The 27311-nt window shown below is 47.9% G+C and overlaps 1 protein-coding gene across 3 annotated transcripts in view; it reads left to right on the forward strand.

Moving 5' to 3' along the window:
* SLC23A2 (solute carrier family 23 member 2) overlaps positions 1–27311 on the forward strand; it is a 104052-nt gene that overhangs the window by 57417 nt on the left and 19324 nt on the right. For 2 of the 3 annotated variants that reach the window (XM_029915827.1, XM_029915828.1), the window contains exons 6-11: positions 1008–1165; positions 15992–16080; positions 17102–17172; positions 18143–18324; positions 25743–25863; positions 26358–26514. In XM_029915827.1, coding sequence (XP_029771687.1) covers positions 1008–1165; positions 15992–16080; positions 17102–17172; positions 18143–18324; positions 25743–25863; positions 26358–26514 — 778 coding nt within the window. The remainder of the gene's footprint in view (positions 1–1007; positions 1166–15991; positions 16081–17101; positions 17173–18142; positions 18325–25742; positions 25864–26357; positions 26515–27311) is intronic. The other variant, XM_029915829.1, reaches the window with a different exon arrangement.

Genomic DNA, 27311 nt, shown 5'->3' on the forward strand with positions numbered 1-27311 from the left:
GGTTCTGGAAACTCACTTTTGGAAATGTGGAAGTTACAGACGTGCCTAGAAGAAGTGTGCCCCAGTCTAGGATTGGGAAGCCCTGTGTGCGGCATGCCTCTCTTGACTATATGCAGTGCTCATGAGCTCGTGGGCAGTTCTGTGAAGTCCTGGACAGGAACGCTCTGTTCCCTGCGTGGAACACCCGTAGTGTCCTACAGTTGAGCGTCAGGGGCCTCAGGCAGCCCATTTTGGCAAATGTGAGCAGGTATGGGGCTTGGGAAGGAAAGTAGGAAGTCTTGCAGAACAGAAATGGGAGCCGAATAAGCAGGCCTCTGGGAGGAAGGGCCGTGAGCAGGGAGTGCCAGGAATGTCCCGCCGGGGCTGACAGGGTAGGGGCTGGGGCCCAAGGAAGGAGGGGAGGGGCTCTTTCTGGAGGATCCCCACAGCTACCATATGTTCATAACCCTTCGCTGATAGTAGTCAAATAATGCCAGACCCTAGAAAGAGACGGAAAACACCCTGTGCAGTGAAGCCTGTGTAACGTCAATCCACAGTCCTAAAAGAATTAAAAAACTTTAAAAAGCAGATTAATTATCTCAATAATATTGATGTAGAAGTCCACATGAAGTATTGGCAGGTCAAATCCAAGAAGAAAAACCTAGTGTGACGAACTAGAATCTGTTTCAGGAATGCCACCATGCAACACAATTAGTGTCACCAGATCAGAGGCAGAAAAGACCTAGGATTTTAGCAATTAATGCTAAGAAAGCACTTGAAAGAAGCAGATATTTCCAGTAAGAGTTGTATAAATAAAAACCTCACCAGTGCTTGGATCCAGTGCTCTGTGAAGGCCGGGATTCAGGTGAGCAATAAGACAGGAAAATGGATTAGAAAGGAGAAATGCTGGAAAAGATTGATGATTTGGCACATGATGGGCACGTATGCCCAAAACCAGATATTCTAACAGGGGGCAAAGTTAGCATAAAATCCAAAAACTTCCCCCAACCACCTCCTGTCGCCCACAGCACTACCTGACCTGCTTCAGTGGCACCATTGCTGTGCCCTTTCTGCTGGCTGATGCCATGTGCGTGGGGTACGATCAGTGGGCCACCAGCCAGCTCATCGGGACCATTTTCTTCTGCGTGGGAATCACGACTTTGCTGCAGACAACGTTTGGATGCAGGTGAGATTGGGGTGCTGAAGTGGGATGCTGAGCCCCCTAAGGCATAGAGCAACGCTACTCACCTCGGGCCGCATGGAAGGACTGGTTGGAGTTGGCAGGGGGTGTGTCCTAGTGGCCCATGCGCCCACCTCCCCAGCCCTGTGTTTCTTCTCTTGGTGGATGGCCCTGCCTCCCACCCAGGTGTGCAGGCTGGAAACTGAGATTTTCTCTCGCCCCTTCCAGTTCCCCAATAGGCGGGCTCGTTCTCTCTGGCAGCCCTTCTCTGTCCCGCTTCCTTTAGTTCAGACCTGACTGCCCTGCTCATGCCCAGTTGGTTTCCCTGCCTCCAGAGCTGCCCTCCTCACCACTGTGCCCCCGCCTTCCTGCTGACACCACTTCTTCCTCCAGGCTGCAGCCCCACTCACCTTTAAAAATTTGACTGCACCCACTCTTCAGGTATCCCCTTGCCCTGTGGCCCACAGCACGCCCTTCCTGGCCTGCCTCCAAGCCCTGCACTCACGCTACGATGAGCTCCCCCTGGAGCCTGCTGGCTCACTGTCCTGTGCTTGGCCCCCCAGTAGCCGGGAAACCCTGCTCATCCTCCGGGCTTGTCTCCCCAAGGCCCCGTTGCTGCCACCTCTGACTCCCCACACCTGAATCTTGTAAACAGTCTTCTAATGTGGCTCTTCTTCCACTTTGTCCTTTTTTGTTTCATGTCTTTTCCCATTGGATTGTGCTCCCCTCATTGGTGCCAGGGCTCTGGCATGTCCCTCTCGCACCCCCGGCCCCCAGCTTAGCTGGGTATGGAGCTGGCCTGAGGAGGAAGAGAACTGTCCTTGCCTGCCTCCTCTTGCAGGCCACTCATGCCTCTCCTCTCTCCTCTTCCACCCTCTTCATAGTATGGCTTCTTCCTTGGCCCCGGGCTCTGCTCCCTGGGTGGAGCGTGCTGGGGCAGGACTGTCCCCAGGGGAAGGGCAGCAGGGTACACTTGTGAGTGCTGTCTCTTGCTCTGTTAGAGATGGCTGGAGGAGGGGTGTGCCTTCCTGGCAGGCGCTACGGGAGGGAGAAAATGGGAGGCAGCTTGGGAATCATGTACTGTATTCCCAGGAGTCAGAACCCTCAGGAATCTCAAGAGAGTTGCTTTCCTTGGGGCTGGAAGAAATCTGGGAAGGACCTTGAGCAGTGTTAAGGTGTTCTGGTTGGCAGTGCAGGCAACGTCCTGGGAAGAGATAGGACAGCTCCCTGGCAGATCTGCCAATGGAAGGACGCGGCTGTGGAGGCCACCCAGCTCTTGGAGCTGTCCAGCCCCAGTCCTGGCAGGCCCTCCTGCCCAGAGGGAGGATCTCCTTAGGGGGTCCGTGAGAGCGGGGAGGGGCAGGGTGTCGAGTTATTTTCCTAGAGCCAGATAGATAACTTTGGCTGGGAGCATCTTTCAGTCTTCTGCTATAACATTCAAGATTCGGCACTTCAAGTCTAAGCATATTAAAAACCATTTGTTGGCTGACTCTGGTGGGTTACCTTGTACACAGGCCACTGGTTCTCTGGTGGGAATTACTCTTTTTCTAAACAACCGACTTACTGTGGAACTTGTATCACAAACCGTCTCTGAACTGGGCAGTGCTTATGGTTGAGAACCACTGGTTGATCTGAAGAGGGTCTTTATTGTGGTAGAATATGCACTGTGCTCTTAGCCCCAGGAGGCTAGTCCTGACTGACCCTGGAGCCTGGCCGCGGTGGGCACAGGTGCCTGCTGGTGACATAATATGGAGGGTTGGGGACTTTAGGTGAGGTGAGGACTCTCAGTCATGCGAGGGCATCCGCTCAGGATCTTCTTGTCTGTTCTCTGGAAGAGGTGTAAGCAGAACAGTGTGGGTTTGCGCATTTCGCTGCCGCCGCCGCCACCACCATGCCGCCCCAGCAGCTGAGCTGAGGAGCAACAGGACAGGGACTTGGCATAGCTGCTGGGATGGCTCGCGGCCCCACCACGCGGAGCTGGAGTGTGTAGTGTATGCACGGGCACACATCTGTGCATGCTACAAGTGCTTGGGCCGGCACTCCATGCCCACGAGGCTCAGTGAAAGCAGCCTTCCCTGCTCTGCTGCACCTGTCGGGGAAGCTGTGCCCATTTCCTCTGGCGGTGTGAGCAGCCGTGAGTCCCATCCTCACGGTGGTGGCCCTCTGTGTTAGCCACGGAGCAGGTCACATCGGCCAGCCATATCAGTGAGTGTGTGCTGCCGGGGCAGGGTGACTTGGTGTGGTTTTGCCTTGGGATGTGGAATTTCTATGGCTGTTAGCGTGTGGAGTGGTGTCCACACTATCTGGGAAAAGGGAAGGAGAAAAGTCTGGACAGGTTCCCACTTAGCGAACAGTCTGTATATAAGGCACCGGGTGACCAGCTGGCCCCAGCTGTGGAGGTAGGGAGGGGAGTATGTGCTGCGAAGCATAAAGGGCAGCCACCTGCATCTTCCGGAGATCTGCAGTGACGTCCTGGGGACTTGAAGGAAGAGTCACAGGGGAGGTGGGTCTTGAACAAGCTAGGTCTTGAACACACGCTCGTGGCCCAGCAAGGTTGAAAGAGCATTTTCCGTCCTGGGAAGTGCAGGGGCAAAGGCAGGAAGTCAGACTGGTGAGTGCTTCCCCTGACCAGAGGCTGGGCTGTGGGCCATCTCTGATACTTGGGCGTTATCAGCAAGGCACAGGGAACTTTCCTACTGTGGCTGAGCCCTGGAAGACATTATTGGGTGCTATGTAGAGGGGGTTAAGGGCCAGGTTCACGACATCAGGGGTATCCAAGAGAAAGGCAGGGGGGATCCATGCAAGGATTCTGGAGGGGAGCTAAGGAAAATGTTAGAGGTGGCAGAGTCCAGATGTGGGATGAGATAGCTAGCCGGGGGGGCAGCGGGAAGAGACAGGCAGATGGAGACAGAGTGAGTATGTGTGTTTGGGGTTGAGTGATGAGTTTAGCTCTAGCCTGCATTATGGAGGTCCATTCCTGCTTTTGATCTTTAAATGGAAAGAAAAACATGGGGTGTGCCTCATGTGTCTTGATTAAAGAATCAAGATTGAATGAATTTGAGCAGCTGCCTTTGGGACTGGAGAGATTGGGCTTGCGGGGGGAAGGGGGGCAGCCCACCTCACAATGTTACTCCCTTGGGTTCCTGGCCCTTCCTGCCAGGGTTAACTGTTGCTTTTTACTTCTCTGTGCTAATAGAATATTTTTCTTGCCTCGGATCCTTGCTGCAAAGCCTCAGGCTGTTATTGATCCATTCTTTTTGGTGTCTGTCCACCTTATACTTGAAGTCCTACTGAGCAAGGATGAACTGAGACGGTGAGGTGGGTGAGGGGATTGTCCCTCCCTGCCTGGCTGGTCACCACCTCTGGGGTTTGTTTGCTTGCTGCACCTATCTATTCAGGTGGCCCTCCTGTCTTCCCACGTCTCCTGCATCTCCCCACCTTTTTCATTAGAGCTCTAACTTCTCCAATGCCCTCTTCCCTCCTTCCACTGGGCTCTAAGGAGCATGGCTTCCCTCTTCAGCAGAACTACCTCCTAGCCCTTGCCCAGTTTCCCATAGGTTGAATGGGAGAAGAGCAGAAATGCCAAGAGTAGCCAGATACCCATCTGCCTCCCCTCCATGCTCCCTCCTCTAGTGTTGCCAGCAGAGCAGGGCTGGAGTTCAGATCTCAGAATGAGGACCCATCTGCGGTACCCAGACACTCTGGGTGGGGCAGAGGGTGAGCATCCCCAGGTCTCTTCCACCAGGTCGGTGCTGGTTCCCATCGAGTTGGGATGCACCTGTCAGGTATTTAGTTGCATGTGGTTAATTTGGCAGTGCAGTGATGCTGCTGTAAAGGACGCCTACTGTTAAAAGTCAAATATTACTGTTTTAAGGAAAACAAATTTTGGATTGCAACTAATAAAGGTAATTGATATATTTTAAAAAATCAAGTTTTGGGAACTTACAATGATGAACTATAATCCCATGGGAAGTGAGAACCGACAGAACCCCGTGGAGAGCATTAGCTGAAGCCACGTGACAAATAATGCTTTCTTTTTCCTTCACACATGGGGGAGTTCACCGAGCACGGGAAGTTACAGGGACCTACTCAGCCCTGTGACCTTGGGCAGATGACCTCCCTAGCTGATTCCTTTTGTGAAAACGAGTGGTGACTCTTCTCAAGGTGGCCTGTAGAGGACGTTTCGCCATTATTCTGCTTTTGTATATTTCTAAACTTTCTAAAGTAGGTTTGAGAAGTGGAGAGGAGTATGAATCATATGAAAGCCCTTTTAGTTCTGTTGCTAATGTAGCCCCTTGTCATAGGCTGTGAGTTATCATCATAACAGACTATGTACTTACTTCCCAACCACAGCAGGATCATAGAAGTACAGAAAGCAGTGGGGGCAGAGCGGATGGCCAGGGAGGGACAGCACAGGAGGGGAGGGCTGACGGAGCCAGGAGCGGGGTTTATTCCTGGTGTCATAGCTGTAAGGATAACAGGTGGCCTGTGCCCACGTGCACACGTGTGCAGCCATGTCCATCCATGTGTGTATGCATGTGTGTTTGCAGTTTGGTGCCCATTTCCTTGGACTTAGAGCAGCAGCAGGACAGCGTTTCATGTTCAGTGTTGCCGATTTCTAGGACCTGTCTTCAGACCCTGCAGTGCAGGAGTTGTGTACATTTCTTTGCCTGCTTGCCCACCACACACCGAGTAACCAGTGCACCACTGCAGTGGGTGCAGGACTTAAAACCGCCCCCCACCCCATGGTCTGTACCTGTGAGGGGCGGACCTTTCCTGTGAGGAAGCTGGGGTCTAGAGCAGAAGGGGGAGGAAAGTGTCAACACCCCTGCCTGACCTGTGGATTGCGACCAGGTCGTTTCTCCTCCTCATTTCACAGGGGCACTCTGGTGAAGAGTGGTGCGCACTTCCTGGAAACCTGTTTCAGTCCATAAAAGTAACCAGAATTGGTAGGGAACCTGAAGGTGAAACAGATGCCTGCCTTTGCAAACCTGGGCATGAGCCTGGAGTGCCAGCTTTCAGATGCTGCTTCATGAAGGCTCCTTTGGGGACATGTCCCATCCATCCTAGCCCCCAGCCTGGATTGGCTGAGGCCACACCATGTGTACTGCAGACCCTCCTCCCTTCACTGCGCACCTCCCCGACAGACGCAGTGGTTTCCTTTCCACTAGGGTCCTGATTGTTTTGAAATGGCGGTCATGGGTCTCAGTCCCAGATTCATGTGACTGTGGCTTTAGTGCTTCCCTGAGCCTCTGCCTGCTGGGAGTGGCAGTTCTGCCATGGCCGCTGCCACCTTCCTCTTCCCTCCTCCCTCCTCCCCACCCTGCCTTTCCCTTCTTCCTCCTGTCCTTTGACCTTGACTCCCTGCCCTTCATTTTCAACAAAGTCTTCATTGGTTAGTTTGTGATGTCAATCCTGGGAGCTCCTCAGGCTTGTTCTAAGAATTAGTGCAAAGCTTTGAAATCCTGGGAGATCAAGGCAAGTTTGTTCAGAACCCATTCCCCCAACCCCCCCATAGGTTTGAGGGGGAGGACTCAGCTGATGTATTGGCTGCTGCCACTTCTTAAAACAGAGGTCAAGTCTCAGTCTAGCTCTGTGCTTCCCAGATTCCTCACCCCTCACCCCAGTCAGTGCATAGCTGGGGGGAAAGGAGGGCTCTGATCCCTGCCCCTCATCTGCCATGTCGACCTTCCCCTTGGTTTGACAGGTTGGCCCTGCCCCATTACCTTCGGCCTTTTGCCCCAGGTGCTTCCTGGAGCTTCCTCATTCTGGGATTTCCCACCAAAGAAAAGCCACCCACCCCACCTCCAACCCTCCACCCCCCCGCCCACCCAGAGGAGCCCCTCCTGGCCATCACAGGCCTGTTACGCCTTGCAAAACCTTCCTTGGCTGAGAGAAGGTAGGGTTTGGGCCAAGAGAGTCTTGGTAGCTGGTACAGCAACGTGTTCTCTAACCGATCACCACCTCCTGAGGAGGGGGCTCCCCTGTCTCTCACCTGCCTGGGTTCTTGGGGCCTGTATGAGGTGTGTGCTCACTGAGCACCGTCGGCTGCAGGCTGCTCCCAGGTCTCTGGTCTGGGGCTTTGAACTCTTCACTGTTCATAAAATAACAAGGATGGCAGGAAGCAGTGATTACATTGCGAGTGAGGGAGATTGGGGTTTCTCCCATATTCTCTCTTTACTTATGTACATGCAGTTTTTTTTAACCACCTGGAAGTAAAGTTGTAGACAGCATGCCAGCTCACCCCTAAGTACGTACTCTCCTAGGAATGAGGGTCCCCTGTGTAATCATTTACCACACCTGAGAACATTGTCATTCTACCATAGCATCTAATGTGTAGGCTATTTAATTTCTCAGGTTGTCACCAAAATATCTTCCATAGCTATTCCGTTCACCTCTCTGAACTCAGATGCAGTCAGGGTCATGTGGCACATCTTTTTTATGTGTTTCTTTGGTCTCTTACTCATAAACTGTCCTCACCTCCTTCCTGCGTAACATTGCCTTCCTAAAATGTCCAGGCTAGTTTTCCTGTTGTGCATCCAGTGGTCTGAATTTGTCTGATTGTGTTTTCAGGGTGGTATTTGATTTTTTTCCACAATCCCCCTTATCTGTTATAAACTGGAGGATGGAGCTGGCCAGAGGCTTAGTCGATACAGGTGAACATTTTTGCCACAATTACCATGTGGGTGATAGTCTTTCATATTCTGTCACATTATGTGACACATAGTAGCAGGTTACAGGTTTTTTCCCCCTAAATTAAAAAAAATTACCTTCCATTTAACTCAAATCTCGAGTAGTAAATTAGAGAAGTGGGAGCCAGTAAGAGCCCAAAGGTAATGACTTTGTGGAGGAGCTTTGCCTTGATCCCCTAATGAGCTGCATTGGGGAGCTTTGGTGTCAGAGCTGGCCTCACTCCTGTTGCACCATTTTCCAACCTTGTGACTTTGGAAAAACTGCCTGGTCTCTCAGGGCCCCCTTCCATCATCTGTAAAATGGTAATTAATAATGATGAAATTGTTAGCCTTGAATGAGATAATTCCTGGCACCTGTCGGTGCCTGTCTGTTGGCTCTCATTATTTTTCTGGGCCTTCTGGAAGGGAAGGAGGCAGGTGGGTGCAGGTAAGGGAGAAGGGATGCAGCGGGCAAAGTCTAGGACGTCTGGCAGAGCAGCAGGTCCTTGATGTGTGTAGAATGTGGTTGGTGCACTCCTTGGCCACGCTGCCAGCATCCCCGGATCAGGAGGGACCCCCAAATCTGTCTCAGGCCACCAGAAAGGGTTGGGGTGCTTTATGCAGCTCCTCCTGCAGCCTGAGCACCAGCCGGCTCTCAGCCGAGGCTGTTCAGGCTAGCTCCTTCAACACCAGCTTTGCCAGGTCATTTCCCCTTCAGCTGACCTGCTGTTTTTCTGTATTTCTGATGCTAGGAGACTGGCTGAGTCTTCTTAGTTCATGGCGGGGTTGCCGAGTTCAGTTCTTCAGATAGTTGAGACCAACAGACTCTTTGACTGAAAATAGTTGATACTATCATGCTTGACAAGGAGGTTATCAAAATTATATTCAGCTAGTCCTAAATTCCTGTGCTGTGTCTGGACAAAGCCTCTGGCTGTGAGCTGTGGCTTGGGGGAGGAGCTGGTTGGCTGTTTCCAGCCAAGGCTCTCCAGGACTCTACAATTGGAAGTACTGAGTGGAATAGTTCATCTTATCTGGGCATTTACCTATAAAACCAGAATGGCATGAACTTGAAGATAAAAGGTTATATTTATCTTTAGTTAGTATTTTAAGTCAACTAAAAGTGGATTAGAGATCCAAATGTAAGAATCATGAAACTATAGAAGTATTAGAATAAAACAAGGGTAAATCCCTTTATAACCCAGAACTAGGGAAGGACTTTTAAACTAGGGCTTAAACAAACCCTAGAAACAATAAAAGGCTAATAGATTTGATGACACTAAATCTAAAAAAATGTTAAGCTTTACATTGAAAAAAAATACACCATAAACAAAAATGGCAAACCAGAAGAAATATTTGTAATGTATCTCAGATAAAGTCTAACATTTTCTAATATGGAAAGAACTCTTAAAGTATTTTAATTTTTAAAAAAAATGTTTATTTTTGTGAGAGAGGGAGAGAGAACAAACGAGGAGAGAGAGGGAGACACAGAATCCAAAGCAGGATCCAGGCTCTAAGCTGTCAGCACAGAGTCTGATGCAGGCCTCGAACTTGAGAATTATACGATCATGACCTGAGCTGCTCAACAATGCTCAACGAACTGAGCTGCCCAGGTACCCCCAAAATCAAAGTATTTTAAAAAGATACCAGACATTATATAGGCAAGGCAAAAGGTATGAACAGATCACAGAGTTATATAATGATCCTTCTCCATTTGAAAAAAGTCAATAAAAAATAACGGAATATAAGTAAAGCTACCCTGAGATACCATTTCTCACCTTTGTCAGATTCACAGCAAATATAAATTTTGATGAGCCACTCTGATGGCAAGACTGGGAGAACAGGCATTCTTGATATACTGCGATCAGGAGTGAAAATAGTTCAACTTTATAAAGAAGAATTTTACAGTATCTAGAGTATATGTGCATTTACCATTGATCCACATCCTACTTTTAGAAATTTACTCTTAAGGTACACTCTCATAGATGCAAAGTAATACACAAAAAAGTGATTTATTGCTGTATAATTTGTAATGGCAAACTATTTAACACTAGAATGTCCATCTGTAGGAGACTGGCTACTATTTGTACCTTACACAGTATGGTCTCAGGAAGCCCTGAAAAGAATGGGAAAGATCTCTGTGAGTAAGTTCCAGGATATATTGAAAGATAAAAAAAATTGGAAAAAAAAAAAGCGTGCATGAATGTATGTATGAAGGCATAAGGATAACTTAGGAATCGATGAAAATGGTTGTAGTGAGTTAGGTGGGAAGGGGGTTGGAGGGGTTGGAGATGGGAGGGAGACTTTCCTGGTATCTCTCTCTATACGGTTTGGTGTTTAAACTACAAATGTTCAACATAGTCAAAACATAAAAATCAAAAAGGATGAAGAAAAGTGAATCCTAAAAATACATTACAGAAACAGGTGAACTATATGTCACATTGCTTAACCACGTAGAAAAGAATTCATTCACAGACTTTAGAACATAGTACTTTACATTCCCTGATAGGTGTGTATTCTAAGCACAAAATAAAGAGAAATCTTAATAGTCTTAATGATCTTAGTCGTCTTGTTAATAGTGACATATAATTACATAGACCTGTAATTCTGGGACTGTACTGTAGGATATTACAGGAGAAGACAAATGAATGGTATGTTGATGATGATGGAAAATCAGCACACTCAGTATAAGAAAAGGAGATATAAATATGGAAAGAAAGAAGGTGATCCAGGGGTATTGGGCTGAACTGTAGGTGTCATTAGGACCCCATAATTCAAAAATGAATTGTAGCTCTGTTTACTAACCAAGTGTCACCCCAGTAACAGTGAGCCCACCTGGTGCTCGATCTTGGTTTCTAAATCCCATTCTCCACTAAAATGAACCTGGGCTTCCTAAAGTAAGGGTTGACTCCAAGGCCAGGGCTGAGAAAAGGGCACGTTGACCCTGGAGCATTTTGTGTCAGCAAAGAACTGCTTAAAGAATAAGGGGCGGGGGGGAAGAGGAGTTGTTGAGGGAGAGTCACATCATAAAGAGAACCTGCTTGGGCAGGTTCTTTGGGCAAGTTTGGGACAGTAAATTAAAAGGAATAGTCACGGAAGTGAATTGTAAAACTGAATTTGAAAGGAATTCATGCATCTACAATGATGTGCAAAAAAGAAAAAGATAACGGACAAAAAGGAAAGCTCTTCTTTACAAAAGGCCACTAATTAAATACGGATGGAATGATCAAATTGAAAAATTGTAATTTTTAAGCCCACTATGTAAGAATGTTCATAAGCTGGTGGGAATATAACATTCACACAGCCTGAGAATCATTCTATAGATTATTAATGACAAAAGGGAAAAGGTCCCACCTTGTGGGACAGCCTGATGGAGCAGCCTCCTGATGGGATGCTCAAAGAAGTGCAACCACCCAGGCGGTGTCCTTGCGGGAGGTGTCTGGCCTGGCTCTGAACCTGACCCGAGACAACCAGATGCAGTGTAGGGACTCCGATTGGATTTCAGGGAGCAGGAGCAGGGGGAAGCATATTTATAAACAATTAGTTAAATTTAAATATGGCCTGAATGTTAGATAACATTGTTAAATCAATGGCCTCGGGTATGATATGGGAAAACGATGATGCAGGAGTGCCTGTTTATTCTTAAAAGCAAGCTACTTTCCAGACAGCTTAGCTGCTAGCGCATATATACCTATGGGAAATAATAGGAAAATGTTACCAGTTAACAGTTTCTGTTTTGCTTTTCCTTAAAGGCACTTAGGATACACATTCCTGATGGCAGATTCAGTTTTGAAACTACAGCTCCTTGAAGCTAAACCTGCTCTGTTTATTAGAGATTATTGTTTTTAAATCTTGCTGCCATTTAGACTCAAGTAAATATTTGACAAAAGGTTTTATAGCAACTCGATTACTTTCTTGGTAGATCGAGAAAGCCAGTCAAGCACTTGGTGTGCTTTCTGTGTCAGTGAACGGTTTTGCTTTATTCATTTTCACGAAATGATTCCCTTCTGGGAAGATGACATTTCCTACCTTTGAGTTGCTCCTTATAGGGCCCTTTTGCCTTTTTAAGGACTTTTCTCCTTATGACACCAAGGGTTGCTAGCCCCTGTGACCTTGGGGAAGTTGTCTGGTTTTGTGTGGGAAATTCATGTACCCTTGACTCTCTGTCCTCTCTACCCAGTACTTTTAATCATTTAAAAAAAAAGAAAGAAAAAAGATCCTTTCCTTAATTTGCACTTAAAAAAATCAACATTGCAAAAAGACTTATTTTTAGTTTAATAAAATTCTTCTCAAAGAATAACATTTGTAAATATTTTAATCAATAATTTAATTGATTAATTAATTGCTAAGTGAAAGTTGGAGCTGGGGACACAATGACGGTGGGTAAAAGGGCTCGGTTCCTAAGGTCAGGGCAGGTCCAGCTCCGTGGGGAGGTGGCCGGGTCCATATGCAAATCACGACAGTGCGGGGAAGGGAGCCACCGAGGCCGAGGTGTGCGGAGACCTGCTCCGGGCTGGCAGGTCACCGGGGCTGACAGGGCACCGCAGCAGGAGCAAGTCCGCGAAGCATGGACCACAGATGGTATGGCTGCAGCCTGCCAGCGTGTCTTCTGACACGGGGTTAAGGTTAAGGTCAGCTTCTCCAGTTCCCCCAAAGTGGTCCTTTTCTGAGCAAGGCTGCTTTTGCCTGCGGTTGCAAGTGGGGAATGTGCCCTTGGTCCACTCTGACCTTCAGCACGGCAGCCCTGCCCACAGTCCAATCTACAGTTCTCTGAGGACTCCTAGGGCTGCTGTGTTGTGTGGCTCTGGTTCGTGCCTGCTCTTCTCTCTGCCCACACTCCTCACAGTCCCTTCCGTATGTGGTGTGGTGCTTTTTGCCCTTTAGTTTAGGGAGGTGACGGCCCCTGCAGATGCCTGTCCTTGGCGTCTTGCCCCATTGGCCTCATCACCTCTGCATGTGGCTGTGCTAGCTGTCTTCGGGCACACAGCAGAAACCTGTCGACAGCCCAGGGGTAGCTTTTTCCGTCGTTGCAGAATGATAGATCCTTTCATCTGGCCCGGGGATCGTCCGTCTTTGTGGTGCCTGGTGCCTCAGCGTCCCCCACAAGTGATTGTTCAGACTGCAGATTTGAGGCCTCATCTGAGACTCTTATTACCAGGACTGGGTGAGGTGCAGAAACCTCTGTTTTTAACCAGCACCGCTGAATCAGCTTCCTGGCACCTTGGGGAGCAACCCGCAGAAATCATGGCCAGAAAGTCCTGAGTTGTCAAGGGAACACAGTCCAAAGGAGGTCCTGGGGTATTTCCTGGATGAGGTGGTATCTTCTTGGTGCCTTACTGATGAATAAAAATTGAACCCTGGAAGCGAGTTCATGACTGAGGAGAGCAGGGGCTGTGAGGCAGGAATCTGGAGTGCAGGCCCATGAAGGGGCTGGTGAGGAAGAGCCTGGGGCCCAGAGGAGGAAGTGGGACGCCCGCGGCAGAGTTTTGAAGAATGAAAGTCTTGTCTGGGACTGGTTAGGGTTTTCTCCATCCTAGAGCCTGACATGGGGATGTGTCAAGACAAAAGTGTCAGTCTGCTCACATTTTTTTTTTTTTTTTTACTAACCTCTAGTGATCCTGTCAACCCTAAAAACTCACCTACAAATACCCACCACCTCTTCCATATTTAAGCTCTACTTTCCCTATAGACAAGGGTGGCAGTCTTTTCCTGTAAAGGGACAAGCAATAAATACTTTGGGTCTGTGGCGTCTGTTGTGTCCTCTGGACTTGACATCGTAGCCCCACAGCAGCCGCAGACAACGGGTGGATGGAGTGACTATGGCCCAGTAAAACCTAAGTCACAAAGACGAGTGTGTGCCAGACTTGGGTCATGGCCTGTTTGTCGACTCCTGGTGTAAAGAAAGGCACCCGTAAATTAGTTTCCTTCCCAGCTGTCAGGACACAACAAAAGAGCAGACAGTCTTGCCTACGTGGGGAGCCCAGAGACCTGAGGTTGTGGCCCATGAGTGAAGTGTAGAGAGGAGAGCCCTGGGGTTGATCGGCTGTGCACTGGGGAAGGGCTGGAAAAAGCCACTTTATCAGATGAGAATATCTAGTGCTTTATCGTCCTCTGCCTTCTTCTTGGAAAATTGGTTTCATACTTAGGGAAGTTCTTAGTGGATGAAATAATAGCTCTTGTCACCGCTCTCCCTAAGAACATTTCCGTCAAGCCACTGATTCATGCTGCCAGGTGTGCCCTTAACTGCTGGGGCACTTCTGCTGCTTCCTGTACAGTGGCTGCTTGTCCTGTCCAGTGTTGCTTGTGGCGGGCAGTGCGGGTGGCTGATCGGGAGTCTGTAAGCCGGCACGAGCACCCCTTTGCTGATCATCTTGGGAGACTTTGAGACCCACATGCAGGAATTTTCCATTATCACCCACTTTCAAAGGAATTCAGGGTCCTGGTTGTTTGAAATGAGTGAACTTCTTTGCAGCTGTGTTCTCAGGACCTTTGGTCATGGTTAAGCCCTAAAATGTTTGCCCTGAAAGGTGCCCAGTATGAGGTCGAGAGCAGTTCACGCCCCTGGGAGTGTAACCCGGAGCCAGTCTTCACTCTCCCACCCTGTGAGCCACCAGTGTGGTGTCGATTGATTGCAACCTTCCTAGGCCGAGAGCTCTGAATGCAGTCCATGTTACGTGGCCCTAGGATGTGTTGCTTGAAATATGAAACGATAGTAAAGCAGATGTTATGGGCCATTTGAGAAGGTGGCCATTCCTGATTAGATGTGGATCACCCTTTGCCCTTTTGAGACAGTCCTGAAAAGTTGTGCTTCAGGAGTGTTTGCAAATCAGTGTTTTCCTTGTGGGGTATGTTCCCACTTTAGGTGACCTTCACATCCACTTTTGATGGTACTGTGCTCTGGGCCCCTCTGACAGGTAATTAAAAATGGATGGTTGGTGGAGGGTGTGCCCACACGAGTGACAGCCGGCCACACGTCTGGTCTGTACTGTGCAGCCTACCTCTGTGCCCTAAAGCCAGTTGATTCACTGCATGATTAAAACAGCCAAGGGAACAAAAGAACCTTGACCCCGTGTCTGGCGCAGAGTAGTGTGTGCGGGCCCTGTGCTTGTAATGTGGCTGCTGCCCCTTCAGCTAGCGCCACCTTCTCTCCGTCCACTTCCTGTTCCAGTTGGGGCAGGACACGCTGTCAGAGCACAGAGGGGCATGTGCCGGATTCCCTGGCCACTGGCAAGGACGCTGGTGCCGGGCTGTTTGGGGCTATTTCAGAAGGATCTGGACAACTGGGAGTTCTCAGCCCTGTAAACAGAAGGAGCCGGTTTTATATTTTATCCTGAAAATAATGTCAAAAATAGCAAATAGAAATCGAGTTTTCATGTTAGCTCATAAAGCTACCTTTATACAACTGTAGCAGAAATGCCGTCCACTTTCCCAAAAAAAAGGCAAAATCTCTTGAATTTGAGCAGCTCAGATATTCAGAAAGTCAACATGAAGGATCTAAAATGTAATTGAATGGTGACGTTTGAGGATTGTAGGCAGGGGATTTAACAGAGAATCCCCATGCTTTTTTTGTGATTAAGCAGAATATCTTGTCTGCTGTCGACTTGTAACATACAGCTTTCCTTTCCTCAGTAGCTCTAGATCACTAACACGATTATGATGCCTGTCCTCTAGGATTTAGGGCAGTTTCCGACTTAAAAAATGGAGCGACAGGGGGAGATAGATTTTTTTTTTTCCCTGTGCTAACCAATAAGAATGTGAAAGGGAGGAGGGGGAGGGTGGTAAAGTGGAAGACACACTCATATTTAAGAAGGCGCTCACAGGTTCAGCAGGAAAGCAAGATGCCCAAATGCCCAACATCCCCCACCCCCAAGGGGAAAGGTGGTGATGGTAGGGGCTGGTGTGCGGGTGCGGGCGCTGACCACGGGGCTCCTCCAGGGCCCAGGCTGGGGCTGTCTGTGGGGAGAGCCGTGGGAGGGAAAGACGGAGAAGCTGGGGTCCCTGGCTGTGTGGCCAAGGAGATGCAGGCCGGGGCTCACTCTTTGGCGTGTGCCTGCATTTACTCATATGCTGTTTGTCTATGGAAAAGACTGTTAAGCTGTCAAATCGTGAACTACCTCGGTAGTTCCTGATGCCGTGATCATGGTTTTGGTCTCGTTTCTTTTAGGTTACCCCTGTTTCAGGCCAGTGCTTTTGCATTTCTGGCCCCTGCTCGAGCCATCCTGTCTTTAGATAAATGGAAATGTAACACCACAGGTAATTGCAGTTATTTCCGCATACATCATTGGGGTCCTTTAACGCACGCGATAGAAGGGAGGCCTGGACGTGCTGCACTTGGCAGCATTAAATCCTTTCTGGAATCGGGCAGAGAACGAACAAACCAACAAACTGCTTAGAACACTCCAGTCTGTGGATCGTGTTTCTGTCTCTCTCTCTCTCCCCACTTGTTCATCCCTAACCTCAGAGCAAGTAAGGACCGGAAAGGACCTCATTTCTCTATGCTAATGAAATTGATAAATATGGGAACGGAATAGAACATTTGTGCTATTTTTCTGCCTCTTTCTTTCAGTGGATTTTATGAACCACCAGTAATCACTCTCTTTGCTGCGTCAGCATCCCTTCTCTGAAACATCTCTGCTTTTTAAGGATCTGGCTGCTTTGGTTTTCTGCAAATGACTTTAGCCTCCCCTCCCCCCATTAGTGATTGCAAAGATCCTTAAATAACCTGGTAAGGTCAGGAAAAGATCAGGTGGGGGGGGGGGGTTTAAGAAAATCAGACAGACCTGGCATACTCTCAGAATCCAATTAGGCTCTAGGAGCAAAGTTTTCCAACCTCTGTTTCCTCCTTTGCTCCCAGGAGTTAGATTGTGACCACCGATTGGATGCAGGAACTAGAAAAGGCCCGGTGTTTTACCTAGGTTTTAAAAAACCTCAGTCAGGCAACCTTGCTTTTGGGCGTTTCTGTTAGCTGCTCGCAAAGGTTGGTCTGTGTGTGGGGCCGGCACTAGCAATGGGCAGTCCCAGTTTCGTCAGCTTCTGACATGCTGGGGGCTCTCGGCTGATGAACAGATTTGGTTACAGTTAGCATTGGGGAAGACACCTTTCAGTATGGTAAGCCATACTGTTGTAACTTGAATTTTAGGGATGGGTATTTTATGTAAATATAAAATAAAACTTAAAACAGGGAGATATCTTCTTACAAAGAGTAAAATGAATTTATAGCCGTGAAACATCAGTGTCGCTCCAAAAAAATGCTGTCTTTGTTTTTGTCTTCAAGATGTTTCAGTGTCCAATGGAACAACAGAGCTGTTACACACAGAGCACGTCTGGTATCCCCGGATACGTGAGGTAAAAGAGCAGCATTGTCTGCTTTTGGCTTCTTTGTGTTTCTTCCCTGCTCCATTGTTGGCTGTGCCCAAGACTGTGTGGTTTCGCACACCCGGCCTTCCTTTCCAGCTACTGACATGTTTATTTCTGTTGTGGAACTAAATTTAGATGGCATCACCATAAAACAAAGCATTCAGAAATGCTTTGTGTGGCCAGACAGTATTTCTGTCAGAAGTTTCTTGCCTTCGCCCCCCTTCCCGCCTTGCCCCTGCCCAGCCCCCCGGGTACCCATAGGCCTGCCCATTCACACGCTCCAGTGTCACGTGGCCAAGACAGCGCCCTTGGAAAGAGCTACCAAGGCTTGCCTGTGGGCAGCACACCTTCTCATTCCAGCCCGTGCTTACCTCCGCGTGGGGGGGGAAGGAACTATGGACCCTGGTCTGCTGTGGCGCACTTGAATGGGACAGGGCACGGGCAGCCTCAGACACGAACAGTGGCTGACAGCTCATCCAGATCGTCCCAAATCCACATGATCCTTCACCATTAGTTCAGAGCTGGCACAGATAAGGGCTGCTTTCAACACTAGAGACATTCCTTTAGAATTTGTCGATAACACTGTCTTCTGACTGTCCCTCAGAGACTCGCTTCTTAAAGTCCAGAATCTTGTGCTCCAGTGCTCCTCTGAGGCTGGTTTTGAATGTCAAGTGTCTTGTGCAAGAATGATAACTCTCACCCATGGGAGAGGTAGGGTGGTTGCTCATCCATTGCCTGTTTCTGTAATGTTCCTACATCAGCCATGTCCCTCACAGGCAGGTTAGACCCCACTCACTCCACTGGTTTTTTTTAGGGCGCTGGGAATTTTCCAGTGGCGTCACACTTGTTAGGTAATAAGTCGCTGCCTAGCAGAAGTCCACTGTGGTTGCAGGTGACGCTGGGAGCCTGTGATCTACAAGCAGCTCACTCTTCATGTCTGTGCCTTTTCTTGTTCCAGATCCAGGGCGCCATCATCATGTCCTCACTGATAGAAGTGGTCATTGGCCTCCTAGGCCTGCCCGGGGCTCTGCTGAAGTACATCGGGCCCCTGACCATCACGCCCACAGTGGCCCTTATCGGGCTGTCTGGGTTCCAGGCGGCGGGAGAGCGAGCGGGGAAGCACTGGGGCATCGCCATGCTGTGAGTGCTCCGGACCACTTAGTGCACACTGCCAGTCCCCCCTTCCCCCCATCTGGGGCAGTCTCTTGGGCTATGGGAGCATTTACACTATGACGTTGGAGATAGGTTTTGGTTTTGTTTTTTTTTTTTAAAGTAAGAATAGTCTGACAGTTTAAACTTGATTTGTTTCTTGTCTAGAAGTTACTGAAGGGTGTTTTAGACCCAGAGGTTGGGAAGTGACAGGCAGCAAGATATTCCAAAGACCTGTTTTGTAGCGATGTGTAGAGGGAGGTTTGTAAGGTTTCAGACTTTAAGAAGGGGCTGTAAGATGGTAATATCATTAGCTTTTAACTTCTGAAGTCATGCCAACTCTCCTGCACATGAATGGACATACTGAGAAGCCGAATCCTTTCAGTGAGACTTGAAAGAAAACTTCCAGGTTGGCAGGAGCCCAAGATGCTGCACCAGGGTCTGTTGGCATGGAGGGAGACGTGGCTCCCTGGGCGGACTCCTGAACCTGTGGGGAGGCCGTGGTTCTTGCCAGAGTCCTGCCAGTCACTGCTGGTCCTTCAGCACAGAACTTCAAGTTCATTAAAATGTCACCTACCCCTTGATGTGTTGTCAGTAAAGACATCCAGGACTTCGGTTTATTGTAAGATTGACTATTAGAGCCATGGAATTCTGTATGCCACAAATAGAACCCACTTTCTTTTTGCGTGCCTGGTGAACATGTGTAAGAGCTGATGGTGTCATAGGGAGATTGTTCAAAGCCTGCCATTTGCCAACCAGTAAAATTCCTAAAACAAAGTAAGTAATAACTGAAGGCAGTTCCCAGTAGTTTTTGCTTTGCTTTGTGAAGTACTCTGTAATTCGTAAACAACAACCAGCACTTCTCGAGCCCCTGCATTAGTGCTTTAAAAACATTCATCGTATATACTGTAAATCAAGGCAGATGCCAGTGTTATCCCCATTTGACAGCAAAAGAAGCAGAGGCACAAAGATGCAAAGTTAGCTGCCCAGGTTCACACAGCTAGTAAGTGGCCAGGATGGTTTTCAGAACCCACATGGTCTGGTCAGACTTACTCCCTAACGCTTCATCCTGTCTGTGTTGGAACACAATGTGCAAGTTAAAGTGCATCCTTGCATAATTATAATCCATCGAACCAAAAGGCTGAGAAGCCATAGCCTTACAGATTAAGGTGTGTGAAAATGTCTAGGGTTATTATTCTTTATTTCTTTCACCAAAGTATTCCCCACACCAGCAGGGGCGTGTAGAAGGCAGGGAAGGATGTTCTGTGAAATGCAGTTAAGTTCCAAGAAGGAGAAATTGGAATCGACACCATACAGTAAAATTAGAAACCAATAACAAAAGGGTGAACAGAACCCTTAGACCACCCAGGAGCTGAAAAACACTGTTATGAATCACTCCTAGTCAGAGGGGAAATTGAAACTTCACGACTGCTGAAATTTAGAACACAAGGGCAAGAACTGACCAGTCACACAGAGTTGGTTCTTGAAGAAAATGCAATCTTAAAGGCAACGTACATGAAGAGCTTATCTCTTTGAAACTAGAAAAACAGGAAAGAAATGAGCCTAATGGAAGCAGAGGATGAAAAATTAATACAGATACAAAAAATGTAAAACAATAGAAGTGAAAACTCCAAATGTTGGCTCTTTGGAAGCTGATGTGTGGACACACTTGGGCGAGGCCGATTGGGAAGAGAAGGGAGCGAGTGCACAGACAGAGGGCCGAACCCTCAGGTCCAGGAAGGAAGAGTGCCAGCTGTGCTACCTGCCCCCAGATTTAACAACAAAAAAAAACCAACAACAAATAAAATTCCCAAAAAGTGTGAAAACAAAAATGGACTCCCCCTCACCCTGACCGCGAAATGCCGGGGTTCTCCAGAACCTGGGCCTGGGGCGCCTCCCTGCCACATGCCTTGCCCCTGAGACACCTCGGCTAGTGCGTGCCCCAGGGAGCCCGCAGCCACACCTCTGCACACCAGCTGTGAGGTCCAAGTCCTGGTTCTCACCCTCCAGTCGCCATCACACAGGATTCCTTAGACTTCAAGGGGAGGAAGCGGCAAGCATTTGCTTCTCTCCTTGTCCCCAAACCCAGCCCCGGTTTCCTGCCATCCTGCTCTCAGGCAGGGCCATGACCGCACACCCAGCTGATGGAGCCACAAGCCGTGCCGTGGTCCCTGATTCTTCGCTTCCCCTCAGCCCATGTCCAGGCTGTCTTTCTACCTCCTCTGTCCAGCGGGTCACGCCAACACCAACCCCCTCGATAGGCTTCCCCTTGGCCAGTGCTTCCAAACGATCTCCAGCTTCTCTCTTGCCCGCTTCCTGCTCATTCTCCGTCCTGTGAAGTGCTTGGCCACTCTCCTCTCTGTCTCCTCCTTTCAAAACTCTGCAGGACACAAGCAGGAATTCTGGAAATTTGTAGGTCTTCTTGTTGTCTGTGTCTGAAATGTTCCCCCTGTCCCTTGTTCTCTTTACATCTTCCACTGGGCACCTGTGGCCTTTTGCTGTTGGAATCTCAGCTGTTTGAGGGTGGGAAGTGATTAAATTTATTTCATGGATGCTTTCCTTAACTCCATTCTTGCTTTCTCTTCCTGGAACTTCTAGAATGTTTGGACCTCCCAAACCCTTCCTCTGCTTTCTGTTTCTCCATCTTGTTTCTTTGTTCATGGAAAGATTCCTCAGCTGTATCTGTGCATCTTTCTGTCAAGCTTTTCCTTTCTTCTGTCAGGTCTTTTAGTTTCCAACCAGCTTCTCTTGTCCTTGGGCTGCTGGCTCTGTGCTGGTCACTGCAGCACTGCCAGGACCTGGCTCCCCACCTGTCAGAGAGTAGGGGTTCAGTAAGCACCGCGTAGTAAGTGAGGGGAGGACTTGGGGTCCTGAGTACGTCTCCGGCCACAGGAGAAGTCAAGAATGCCATCAAAGGATTTTTTTTTTAATCCCTAAAAAAAAGTTCTGGGCTCCAATAGTTAGTGAGTCTGTTATATTTCAAGGAAGAGAGAATTCCTGCGCCCGTTAAGTGGTTCTGGCAGTTTAAGAAATGGGAACCTTCCCAGCCAAGTTGATCTCCATAGTGGATTCTGGCAGAGCTAATATAACAGGGAGACCAGACCACGTTTTTCTCCCCAGAGTTGTGTGAAGCCCTAGGCTGAGTTCAGATGTGTTTAGGTAGTAGTGTGCTAAAGCCCAGGCATTTTGATCTCCTGCAAGTCTCTTTGGGATCTTATAAAATGCAAGTGTGTGGGAGAAGCTTTTCAGAAAAAGGCCTTAGTACCCAGCTCTGCACACACTATTTTTTTTTTAGTGCCATTATCTATTAACATATCTTGGAAGAGTGCTCTTTGGAACATAGTTTGGGAAAATGCTGTTCCAGATAAGAATAATAAAAAACCAATACATTGTGTGTGTCATCTTAGGAATTCAAGGATGATTAAATATTACAGAATTTATTAATAAAATTCATTATGGGCCCATGGTGGATTTAATTAACAAAAACCATGGTGACCAAAAGAACAATCACTGGGGGCATTTGGGTGGCTCGTCAGTTAAAAGTAACAGACTCTTTGTTTTGGCTCAGGTGATCTCACAGTTCCTGAGTTTGAGCCCTGCATTGGGCTCTGCACTGAGCAGTGTGGAGCCAGCTTGGGATTCTCTGTCTCTGTTCCCCCCCTGTGTGTCCACATGCACACTCTCTATTTCCCAAAATAATAAATAAACTTTTGGAAAATAAACATAAAGCCTACTGAAACTAAATTATAAATGAATCTGGGGAAATATTTATAACTAATTCCATTAAAAAGGCTAATATCCCTAATTAATAGTTTCACTAAAGAAGAGAGTCCTGGTGGAATAATGGATGGAAGTATATGATATGAGCAGCCGTTTAACCAAAAAAAAAAGGAAGTGCAAATCACTAATTCGTGTACAGAGAAGATTACTCTCCCCACTTCTTAAAATACACATTCACAGGGCTTCTGTTAACAGAATGGGGTAGTGGTGGTGGATCAGATTGTACTGACGTGGGTTTCTAAGTCAGCCGAGAGAGGCACAGTTAGCGGCAGATTCTCAAGGGACGGTAAATGGGGTGACATTTCTAACCCCGTGCATAGGTCCTGGAAGGGAACCATTTTTCTTGAGAAAACATTATTTTGATTACTTACATACAGTCTTCAAACCTATTCAAAAATAGAATAGTGTAGTGAACCCCCAGTACTATCAACAAATACGTAAGAGGTCTCATTTTCTCTCTTCCTCAAAATGCATTAAAATTCTAATCATTTGAAGTTTAACAGTAACTAAACAGGGAAATCTAAAGTAAAATAATAGTTCCTCCCAGCACTGCTGCCCCTCAAAAACATCTTGTGATAAACTAGTAAAAAGTTCGTATTTATCCTGTGCATGTAAATACAAACGTGTGCACATCTACAGCTTCACTGTTGTAATTTGTTTCTCACCCTAACAGTCTGTTGGGCTCCTCTCTCCAAGAGAGTGTGTTTAGATCTACTTCATTCTTCGGAAAATTGCACAATGTTAAATAGTATGAATATATAATTTATTCAACCATTCCCAATTGATACTCATGTTTGTTGTTTAAAATATTTACTGTTGCAAACAATGCTGAAATACATACTCTTATGTGTAGTGTAAGGAATAAATATTAAAATAATTGATTATAGTTTTTTAAATTGATGAAATTGATAGGGACTTAAAAGTTTAAGATCTTGTATTGCCGTGAGTAGTAAATAGACATTTTCAGTCTCTACGTGGGATTGTAAATTCTGCTAACTTTTATGTATTTGGCAGTTTGCATCAGAAGCTTTTTAGGGACACCTGGATGGCTCAGGCCGTTAAGCGTCCGACTCTTGATTTCAGCCCGGGTCATGATCTCACGGTTCATGAGTTGGAGCCCCGAGTCATGTTCCACACTACCCTTCCCTGCTCGCACGCGCGCGCTCACTTGCATGCTCTCTCTCAAAATAAACTTTATTATTTTTTTTTAAAAGAAACTCTTTAGGTTTAAAGTTAAGTTTAAGTTATTTAAAGAAATACCTTAAAGATAATTGACTGTGTGACAGCTCCATTTTAGTCCTAGGAACTTGCCCTAAGGAGATGCGCAGACAGGTGCCGGGGAGGGGTGATCTATAACAGTTGTTTCTGTCGCTCCCGAGGTCTTACCATATGGAGATTGTCTACTAAGATGTGGTGTGTCCATAAGGTGGAATGATAAGTAGCCACTAAGATGCTGTTGCCGATTTCCATCCATTGAGGTCATGGCATTCATAGGGGCTATGAGTTAGTTGGGAAGTACATTGTGAAGTATGATTCCAGTTCAGGTCAGATGATGACCTATTTGTACTCCAAGGGCAAGGCTCACATCAGGCAGTCTCGTGTCTCTCTCTAGAGAACCCCAGTGCCCCAGATCCAGGGACGCCCTGTAAATATCCAGGGAACGGAAGCTGTTTAGAATCTAGATCAGAATGTTCCATTGTTACCTGGGGTGGAATGAAGAGTGATCGTCAGGATTTTGCCTGTCCTTTTGCTTATTTGTCTTTTATGACTTTCCTATATTTTAATATGCATTGCTTGTGTAATGTTTGTAAGGTAAAAAGAAAGGTCAACAAGCCAGTGGTTGGATAGAATCCTGGCCTGAGCTCCTGGGGCTCGTCCTTTCCCCTCCTCTGCTTGGCCAAGATGCGTGAGCTCGGGCACATCCCCCACCTCCGCGCCTCTGCTCCTGCTTTCCTGCTGTGGGACTGCCTGTCTTATCTGCCCTGCGGGCGTATTTGAGGATAAACGGAAGGTGTGGGTTTTTCAGTGGCAAGAAAGTGGACAGTTCATCTGCCTGGCCCACTTGCTTCAGGTGCCCTGCCAGATTTGGCCTGAGGTGGGTGTCCTTCCTGGCATTCTCTAGGGGGTCCTCTGTCCCCTTGTACACATGCTTTAAACCGTGAACACTGTGGTACAGGTGCTAACAATCAAGTGGTGTTGCCTGAAATAATGATGATAATAGACTTTGGGCCTTTTGGAATCTCATAGTGTTTGCTTTGAACTAAATCAGCATTCTTTTGAACATGAAAAATTTTATGTTGATCTAAGTTTCAAGTAAGCCAGGCTCAGTACCCCTCATTACCGTATCATTTTTCTTGTTAAACTTCACCGCCTCCCCCCTCCCCCTGGGAATTGGAATAACTTGGGCACTGTATATATTTCCAACCTTGGACTGGTACTGGCTCGGTGACTTGGTGTTTGGGCAGAGAGACCCCCCCCCCCCCACCAGGTAAGCAAGCACCTGGGTAGGTGGGAGACGGTGGAGCGGCACCAGCCTGTTCTCCGGCTGACTGCAGACCCTGCACCTCGTTAGGACCGTGACCGTGAAGCGGCACTTGACCGGCTGTCGGCGGGGCTGATGATTCCATCTCCACAATTGGAACTGTGCCCAGGAACAATTAAGCTGAGCTTTGACTTAGAGCCCACTCTTTGTGCCAACTCTCCCTCGGGTTATAAGTGAGAGAGTGCGTCCCTGTGGGTGATGAAACCCATTGTTTTATACGCCTTCATTGTGTCATCGGTGGGAAGCCCTCCCACACCTGCCAGGTTGGTAGCAGACGGACGAGGATGTGTTGTGTCCTGTTGCAGGGCAGTCCACTGCCGTGCGGCCTCCTGTGGTCCTCACTGCAGCCGGGTCAGGAGTGTGGGGCTTACGGTAGAGAGACTTCTGAGCCCACCCCAGCGCCCCTGCCCTCACGGCAGAGTGGTTTGGCAGAGCGGCTCAGAGCCCAGGCTGTGGAGCTAGAGCTCCTGGCCTGCCCGCCCCGCCGACCCGGGCTGTCTGATCTGGGACTGCTGGCTCTGGGAAGTGGGTGGTCCTAGAAGCCACCGCTGCAGAAGGCTGAGACGATGGGCCAGAGGACCGTCACATGACGCCTGACACACACAGACCTCTTGAGAACATTGTTATTAACACTGAAATCTCTAGATAGCCGCCTTGAATATTGAAGCTTTTTGCTTTTTAAGAGCAATTTATGCTCTTAACACGTAAATCAGAAAAGCAGAAAAAAGGTCTCAAAACATATTGCCACCCGTAGTCCCTCCCTGTGAGCATCTTGACGCTGGCTTCCTTACCAGTTTGCACACGCACGTGCAGCACTTGCTTGGTTCTTCTAGTTCGTAGTTGTGATTTTAGCGTACATTGTGTTGCATATGGTATCTTTTCCTTTTACGCAGCGTGAGCATTTCTCGGGTGTGTGCATTCTTTGCATTTTCTTACTCTCTTAAGGAAAATTTAGCCCAAGTATTTATATGGCAGTTTTATTTAGAATCAAGAAATGCTAAGAAATTAATCTTTCCAAAAATGGCATTTTAAAACACAGACATATATACAGCCTTTAATCTAGTTTATTTTCTCTCTCTCTTCTCAGGACAATTTTCCTAGTATTACTGTTTTCGCAGTACGCCAGGAACGTGAAGTTTCCTCTCCCAATTTACAAATCCAAGAAAGGATGGACTGCATACAAGTTACAGCTTTTCAAAATGTTCCCTGTGAGTAGGCGCTTTTTTCCCCCCTGGCAACATTGCCTTTGTTTACGTCAAGGGAAGTTTTAAGCAGGTCTTCCTGGGGGAGCTATGTCTGGGTGGCACTGTCAGGGTACTAAGGGCCACTAGATTATCATGGACTTAGGTTAACAGCAGTAGAAGGTTCTGAATCTGCCATCCTTTCAGGCACGTGAAGGGGAGAGGACACGATTCTTGAGATAGAAGGCGATCTATTTACTGGCCTCTGCAAGCACATGGTCCATTACTCTTATTTCTAGCCAGACTTGGGGTTAAAATAACCTTTTCCTGCATAAAAGTACTGACTCTCTGAATGAGATTCCACTAAAGAAATAGGCTTCCAGCAGATCTGTGGTATGTTTTTTCCTGCAAAGTACAAACGATGGTGGAAGTTGTGGGGTCTGATGCGTAGACCGTAGGAAGGTGTGTGTTTTGCCACCACCTCTCGTGGCCTCATGGTGCTTTTCCCTTGGACACTTTAGATCATCCTGGCCATCCTCGTGTCGTGGCTGCTGTGCTTCATCTTCACAGTGACAGATGTCTTCCCTCCTGACAGCACCAAGTATGGCTTTTATGCTCGAACAGATGCCAGGCAGGGCGTGCTTCTGGTAGCACCGTGGTTTAAGGTCCCGTACCCGTGTAAGTATTCTGGTGCCAGAGGGAGAGGGGTCAGGAGCTCACGAGGGCCCTGCTTAGAGGATCTGGAAGACGGCAGAAGGCCCTGCAGCTTAAAAAGCCTTCTTTGTCCTAGAATGTCCCATTATGGGCTTACTAGTAGGAGGCTTTAAACAGTGAAAGAGGGGAGGCCCTGTCCCCAGAGGGCTGTAGTTAATGCACAGAGACTAACCAGCCCCCCTTCTCACATTAACTAGTCCTTTTGGTTCCACGGGGATGAAATCCTGGACAGGGGGTCTCTTGCCAGGTTTGAAGAAGGCAAGTCTCCAGCTGCATAGTGCCTAAGCCGCCAAAACTGAGCAGGAGGGGCCTGAAGATTAGCAAGCAGGCTGCTCGAGCATGATGGGATTTGAGTAATCTTTTAATGGGTGGCTATAATCTTTGTTTTTTATTTGGTCACAATTGTCAGAAGTAAACTGATATTCACCAGTGGGTAGAAGATGGGTCTTAAGTTATAATTTAAATGTTGGGTAACTCCTGGCAAGATGGGGGCCGGGGGCCGCGTGCAGTCCCAAGTTGAGGTATCGTTTGGATCCACACACAGTACTTTCTAGGCCCCAGCCCCAAAAATGACTTGTGTGAATCCAGTGGTTATTAACACTTGGTTGTTCTATGTTAAAGACTCTTCCTGGCATTTGGACGTTTAATTAGAACCTATACATGACCTGGGTGGGGTAATGCTGATTTATTCCCAGGTTTAGCAGTCACATCTTCACATCTTATGATGATACGGAGGAAAAGCAGGAAAAGCAGGAAAAGCT

This window comes from Suricata suricatta, chromosome 12, assembly GCF_006229205.1.
Source record: "Suricata suricatta isolate VVHF042 chromosome 12, meerkat_22Aug2017_6uvM2_HiC, whole genome shotgun sequence".
Taxonomy (NCBI): Eukaryota; Metazoa; Chordata; class Mammalia; order Carnivora; family Herpestidae; genus Suricata; species Suricata suricatta.